This window comes from Stylophora pistillata, chromosome 3 (genome assembly GCF_964205215.1).
Source record: "Stylophora pistillata chromosome 3, jaStyPist1.2, whole genome shotgun sequence".
NCBI lineage: Eukaryota > Metazoa > Cnidaria > Anthozoa > Scleractinia > Pocilloporidae > Stylophora > Stylophora pistillata.
The window spans coordinates 20,710,786-20,718,495 of NC_142521.1; the positions used below are offsets into that span (position 1 = coordinate 20,710,786).

The window sequence follows — 7,710 nt, forward strand, 5'->3', positions numbered from 1 at the left end:
GTGTTTCAATCAAGCTTTTATTTCAGATCTGCTGCATCCAATTTTGGGAAAGTTATAGAAAAGAAAAAGCCTTCTTCTGAATCTTTTCTGATGGCCATATTCTTCTTAGAGAATTTTTCAAAGGTATTTTCTATTCTTCAAGGAAGACAGCAAGAGATAAATTCTCGATCTGAGCTATGGCGAGCTACTTTTTATTTTTCAACTGTCTGCCTTCAATGCTATTGTAGAGGGGTAAGCCCCGAATTTTTTTTTTTAAATAAGACCCAGTTAGACTTCAATTTAAAACTATGTATATGTATGAAAGATCCAAAGGTCTATCAATTGGGTAAGGATCATATTTGATACCATTACATATTTTTGTGAAGATTTTTCATCACTAACCAGATGGGAGAATAATTATTCAAAATTATCTCACAAATTGTCACTCGTCATCAACATTGATACAAATTTTCTCCACCAATAAGTGATCATAGCAACCTGGAGTGTCTTGAAGGCACCCTCCATTTAAACTTTATGTACTCGTGACTCAAAAACGAGTTTGGGGACCTCAGTTTTACATAATTTAACCGCCAATAAGGATATCACGAAACTACAACTTACTTTCAGGGAGGGGAAATTTGTGGCGTTGACAATCAAAGAAATGAATTTTTTTACAAATTGTCTCTGGATACCATTTTGAGCCACTCTAAAAAAGAAACATACATCTTAAAATGTACTTATTCAAATCTAAATTTAGCCTCATAGTCATTTATTTATTTACCAGTTAAGTCCTCACTCTCAACAGAGTATTTTAGTACTAGAAAACATTTTTAATGCTAAAAGGGTTGATGTCAACCCAGCGTGGAAAATGTGACCCTTATTTTTTGATAATAGGACCGCCGTGAACCTAGGTAATGACTCTCGTTTTTAGCCGTGCACATCTCTCAAGTTCAATGAAACGTTCCCCGATCGTTTTTCATTCTACCAGTTGATAGTTAGGTGCCAAATACCTTGAACATTGGTAGTTGTGGCATTTATATGAAAGGCGGACTAAAGTCGCGTTTGCCGGCAAAGTTCAGCGATAAGAACAGAGTGACCTATTTTTGGAGGAATTTTGCTTTCAGGGAGTATTTGATGAATTTTTTGTGCAAAGAAACATCATGGGTCGTTTCCTATTCTGATTTTAAAGGGAAACTTTCTTATACATACATACATACATACATACATACATACATAAGCTTTATTTATCCTCGGATTTCAGTGTAGCTTACAAGCTAGTATCTCCGATCCTAAGTACTAATTTTAAAAGTTATAGCAAGAACAAGACTAACGAGATAAAAAAATAATCATAATATAATAATGTAATAATCACTAATATAATAATATAATGTAATATTAATGTAATATTAACAGAAACCGTGCACTAACAGTTTGCGCTTAAATTCACTATAATCTACAGTCTTTCTAAAGTGGTCAGGGAGGGAGTTTCAGTACTTAACGGATGAATAGCTAAAATAATTTAGACCATATGTGGTTGTAAACGGCTTAGGAAGTGATAAAATATTAGTGCTCCTTAGGGAGTAAGCAGTAGATCTTAGCTTGATCAGTTGTTTCAAATAGCACGGATATTTATCAAGATGGAGACAGTTGAATATACAAATCATCATATTTTGTATCCTCCTGTTGGCTAAACCACACACACCTGGCTTATCTAAAAGATCATCAGAGTTCGAGTCCCAGTCCTTTAAAACAAATCTTAAAATATGTCTATTTAAGGTGTCCAGTTTAACAGAGTCCTCTGAATTACAATAGTGCCATATCATTGAAAAGTAGTGAAAATGGGGTAACATAAACGTTTTATAAAGGCGAAGCATAATTTCGGTAGAAATAAGTTTGCCAAATATTTTGAAGACACTGAACTGATTATTAATTTTTTTACATACAGAGGATATGTGTTCCTTGAAATTAAGTTCATTATCAAGAATTATTCCAAAAAGTTCCAGGCATCTTGTGGTTGAGAAGGAGAAAGGGTAATCGGTTTTGCCAAGAACCATCCCTTGGTGTTTAGCGTTTGGCTTTCATCCCATTGTCTTCGAACCATACTTATACTCTTTGGTGAAAGGATTTCTTATCAGTTTTGTTTCAACATTTGCCGGTTTTAAGAGTTCAGTTGAGAACAGCTGTCATTGGGTATTACATCTATTAATCTTATTTGTGGATATCTCGTAAGAGTTTTAAGGGGAATTTTCTTACGATGGCTAAGGATTGTGATCGAGTTCTTCTGGTTGCAGAATCATGGCCAGTAAGCCGTATGCATGATTTACGAAGCGATTTTCGCAGGAGCCATTGAAAAGATAAAGTTCAAAATGCGAAGAGATGAAGCACCATCTCTTTGACGATCGTCAGCAGTTTCGTGTTCAGTCCAGTTTAAAGTTGAGGAGGTCGCAACGGCATGGCGTTTATCTTCCAACGTATGATGCTAACGTTCGAGATTGGTTTAGCGGTAAGGCAATTTACACGGCTTGGAAAGGCAAAAAATAAGACGCTTCGATGCGATAACATGAAATACCAGACCAAGATGTATTGGCAATTATATTACTAAGTGCTTCATTGCACGTAACCGCCATTCATTTCTAAACACTTTTTTCGTTTGTTTCACATGTCAAAACACTCAAAGGGTGGCCCCCCCCAAATGGTGACCTACTCGCCCGAGGTGCCACTTCTTTGCTCTTACCGCATTTTCACATTTTCTTTATTATAATCAAACGGACACACATTAACAAATGTATTTTTTTTGCTCACGGAGCGGCACATAATCCATGCTCAGGAAATCTGGCAAACGTGGGAGTATATCTTTTATTAGGAGATACGTATTATTACCAATAGAGGCATTTTAAGAAAACATATTTTACCCAAAGTCTGTAAAACTGTTACTTAATTGTATATCATCCCCGATAGAAAGTATCTAAAAAATTTGCCTACCATTTTGGTAACGACCAGCACACGACCAAACTCAATGCTCCATTTTTTCTCGGAAAAACCCCACTTCAGTCGCACACGGTATTCATGATATATCGAAATGGTGGAATGAGTTTAAAGTGATGGAAGGTTGAGCCGACAAATTTTTTATCATGAACCAAAAGCACCGCGAGCTGAATACTGAGTTCAAAAGTGGCATACGATTACTATAGGCAAAAACCGACCATTACCACAATGAAAACATTACTTCTTGCTCTATACTACCCTAGCATATTGCCTGGAAAGTCAAATTTTGGAATTTCAACACCCTCTTAGGTGACAATGATTTGACACACATCAAGGAAAATCACGTTTGTCTTGCTAAGTATAAGTGGTCAAAAACTCAATTACAAGCCACGGTCGCTATGGCCGCTAGCCAGATAGATAAATTATGCTTACTTGCGCCAAAAGAATACCCCTTCATCCTACAAAATGTAACTTTAAATTTAGTCCAGAATGAGGTTATCGATAATTCCCTAGATAAGCTTCTTGGGAAATCAAATTATTCACTCTTCATCTTTTGTAAGTAAGACCCTTCGTCAAATTTATCTACGACCTCTTTCAGAGAAGGCAGGGTCTCCTCTCACGTTGCTTTACACTTCATATAACAGCGCCTGGATTCTTCCAATTCGCGTTTGACTTGGTTCTCTTCATGGAGCATCTGAGCGTCGCTGTAATATACTTAAACTTTGCGCACGAGGAACACTAACAGTGGGATTAACAGACCACTTTTCCAAACGCCTGGCATGGAACATTCGGTTTGCGTCTTGTATGTGGTTATGTAAGCCCAGTAATACCAATCTACAGAAAGAAAACAGAAACATAGAAAAAATAATGTTTATTATAATGATAACAAGAATGTAGTCACTGACGACTTCGACTGCACACTTCTGGTTTCCTTTAAGCGATAAGGTTGACCGCGTTATGGCGTTATGGCGGTTGGCTATTTTTGAACGCCTCTGTTTCCCAATCGTTGGAAGTGTTTTTGTCATGCGTTACCTCGAAATAGGTCAGTAAGAGGTACTTATGCGCTCTTTTGGAATGTGCACTTCCTTGTAGTGAGAATCATGGTTTCTCTGATTAAATAAGTTTAGATATCGGGCGCACGGTCCGTTTGGAAGAGCAGTTAAGTCGAAACATTCTCCAGCACAATTATATCCTGATGCTGTCATATATCTTTCTGATTTGAAAAGCCAAGAGGCCAATGTGAGATGCAACTAAACCAACACTCTTCTGCGAGCGACAGAAAGTTAGCCTTACGTCCAATCACTGCGCTTGGGAAGAGAAGTCCTGTGATTACTTGTAAGATCGTCCACTTGACCTTAGTCTGCAGGTCTGATATCAGTCTACCCACCAATCCTTGTGAAATGTGAATGTCGATTCCGCATTTGGCTAAACGGTCTCTCGCAATGCTCAAATCCCACTCCCATTTTATCAAGTTGACAGCGGAATGATAAGGAAAGTTGCTGAACTGCAAAATGATTTTAACATTTAAAATGTCCTTTTAGTGGTCGGTAATTGATATATTCCTTTAGTTTAATGATAAAATCTGGTTGGCTACCTTAATTGCCATTTATTCCGCGTAGAGCGGGAGTACTGTAGGTATCTTAACAGTTAATAAAACTGGATAAAACACGATAAAGCACCTGTCTTGTTGTTCACTTTTGAACGACCTCTAGATTAATACCGAAAGAATTAGGTTGTTCGCTCTCGATTACAAGTGAAAGAAATCACTAGCCAATGATCTTATTGTTATCGCCTCTGCGATAGGTCAGTGGTTCGAATCCTGTACAGGCCTGATTTTTTTCAGGTCTGATTTTCGCTATTGCATAAATAGCGCTCTCTACTGCTAGGTTCGTGCATCATACGTATCTAATACCGCAGTTCAAAATATATAAACTTCATATATACATTGTATCTGATTTATCACTTTCACGGGTTTATTACGAATCAATGTAAGAGCCTGCTCCCAGTTGGCTTGTTAGCTCAACTGGTAGAGCGCTGCACTAGTATCGCAGAGGTCAGTGGTTCGAATCCCGTACAGGCCTGATTTTTTTTTCAGGTCTGATTCTCGCTATTGCATAAATAGTGCTCTCTACTGCGAGGATCGTGCATCATACGTATCTAATACCGCAGCTCAAAATATATGAACCTCATACATACATTGTAACAGACGTAAATGTAACGGATAAAGGCTTAGCTTGAGTGTATTGATGAACTTGAAAATTTACCTTTTCCTCCAATTTGTTTCCCTCATGGGAGATTTCCTTCAGCCGAAGTTTTATTTCTTCACCATCATGTTTCACTTTGTCTCGTTCTTCGACGTTTATAGAGGGAATCTGGAAAAAATATTGAACCACTGCACGTGCTATGGTGCAAAAGATGGTGAAGGATCCCCCTGGCAAGTTAAACAAAGCTACCAGCAGGGCTGCAAGGACTTCAGCCAGCCTTTTTGCTGCTGAAGGAATTTCACTCTCCATTTCTTGTGGTGGCCGTGGAAGAGCTAGTTCAGATCTTTGTGGACCGCCAGTTTCTTGATGAGGGGTCGCCATTGCGTCTCTGTCCACTAATCAATTTAGTTCAGCAAACTGAAACGTTTAACAGGAACAATGACCTACGCCACAATTATCAAATAGTCCTCTCAACGCATGTACCTTACGTACCGTTTCTTGTCCGCACAAAATGGGGCGGTGAAAAACTATTTTATACACTGAGATAGCTCGGACTGAATACCTAACTTTTACTTCTACCTTAAAACTGAAACTGAAAATGCTTTGCTGGTTGTTCGAACTCTGCCGATCGTCACATGACCGCCAGTTTGGCCAAACAGAATTAAGGAGATTTTTTTCTCGTATTATAAAGCTGAAGAACTGATTAAGGTGGCTCGTACTAGTTTCCTCGCGCGGGAAACAGAGAACTCTTGTGTCACGCGCGAGAGAAACGTGCGAAAGAAACGCGAGATCAAAAGATGAAAATTCAAAACAAAGATGGCGGCGCGTGGATTTTTTTCCACTTTCGTGAGAAGTTCACCTAAGAATGTGTATTTGATGTGTTGAGCGGCCACTGTGAATGCAGGAGATAGAAACTAAGATAAAGAAGACGATTTTCGGAGAAGTAAAGGTTGCTTCTCTTCACATCTAAAAGAATTATTCAAACGATATGAAATCTTGCGATGGCGAAAAAAAAAAGAACTCAAGTGAAGGATAATCTACCTGAAGTGGAAGAAGATTTTGAAACTTAAAGGAAAATAATATCATATAGCCAGAAGTGGTGTGTAGGATTTTTAAGATAAGCCCGGGAGGCTGTCTTTGACAGCTGTTTAAAGATTTTCTTAGCAGTAAACGACTGTAAACATCAGATTGTAGGCGCTCGCGCGAGCACGCGCAATTGTCAGCGGAAGCTATAACAGATCATGAGCAAATGTCGATCTTATAGAATCCAGATTTTTAAATGCGCGAGAACGCGCGTGGAAATTGCTAAACTCACGCAAGCTATTGCATGAAAACAAGTCCGGTGACCCCTTCTTTTTATTGTTCCAATATGATAATAACGTCGAAAGGAATCATCAGAAAAAAAAATAGAAAATTCTACGGAAGGAAATTTGCGATGTGTGAAAATTGCCTTTTTTCTAGATTTTCTGAAATTCCGCTCCGTATAATTTTTTAAAAATCTTTGTGTATTTTCCTTTTCAAGTGCCAAATGCAATCACTGAAAAAATCATAGGGTCACCGGGTTAGTTTTCGAATTATTTAAGCCACAAGCTAAAAAATGCGTCTGAATAACCCTCTAAAAGCGTTGCCATGGAAACTGCTAGTGACGAAATGACACCTATATTTGGATAACCAATAATTATATAATTCAACCCCGTAAAATTGTTCAACTGGCCTTGGTCAGTGTTTCTGTTGTATTCTTTCAAAGTTACAAACCATCAAAAAGATGAAAACCGGTACGACCCACCTTAACTACTTCCCAACAGCTGGTACTGGTACATGTTCCCTTTTACACAACTGACAACAAAATGCTAATTCATGCACCCGAGGGAAAGAAAGAGTCGATTAACCATTTACATGCATCCACATGTTTTTTGTTTGGCAAGTCTTTCTCCGTCGCCTACTTATTTCGATTGCTCCTAACTTCATGGATAATCGCTAAAGAACAAGAATACACCTTAACTGACTTGCATTTCTGTGATTTTAAAGAAAGACCGGACGACACTGGCAACAAAGAATCTTAATGTAACTTAAAAACAAGCAAGATCGCTGATTATTTTGGTTTACCACTAAAGTATTTGTCAGTGATGCATACCTGTTACTTCTTTTTTACGAACATCTAGAACTTTACCATAGCTTAACTCTTGTTATTTTAAAGAAGAGAAATTAAAATTGATCATATCAGTTATGTTATATCAGAACCTTCATATCTTAGTTTCCTTCTTTTTTCTCAGAACACTAGAAAAAATTACATAATTATGTCTTTCTGTTGGAGGACTTGACTTACGAAAGTTCTAGAAATCTAAAAGACAATTTTCGCAACAGTCATCGACGATAGGCATAGACGAACTTCAGTACTTTGCAAATAAATTTCTCATGTAACATGTAATTTCTGAAAACAATTTCTTTATATCAGCTCGATAACTGCAAAAGCTGTTTTTCGACCCCTTTTCAGCCATATAACAAACACGTCTTTTATCTTCGTCATCGCCGGTTTTCAACA

At 37.8% G+C, this 7,710-nt stretch overlaps 1 protein-coding gene across 1 annotated transcript; it reads right to left on the minus strand.

Moving 5' to 3' along the window:
- Positions 1-2,441: 2,441 nt before the first annotated feature.
- On the minus strand, positions 2,442-5,549 carry LOC148734991 (uncharacterized). Its single transcript, XM_088751947.1, has 3 exons — positions 5,229-5,549; positions 4,258-4,468; positions 2,442-3,798 (listed from the first exon to the last, which is right to left on the minus strand). Exons 1-3 carry the CDS (start codon positions 5,547-5,549, stop codon positions 3,680-3,682), a joined length of 651 nt encoding a protein of 216 aa, XP_088608073.1. The 3' UTR covers positions 2,442-3,679.
- Between the last annotated feature and the right edge of the window lie 2,161 nt (positions 5,550-7,710).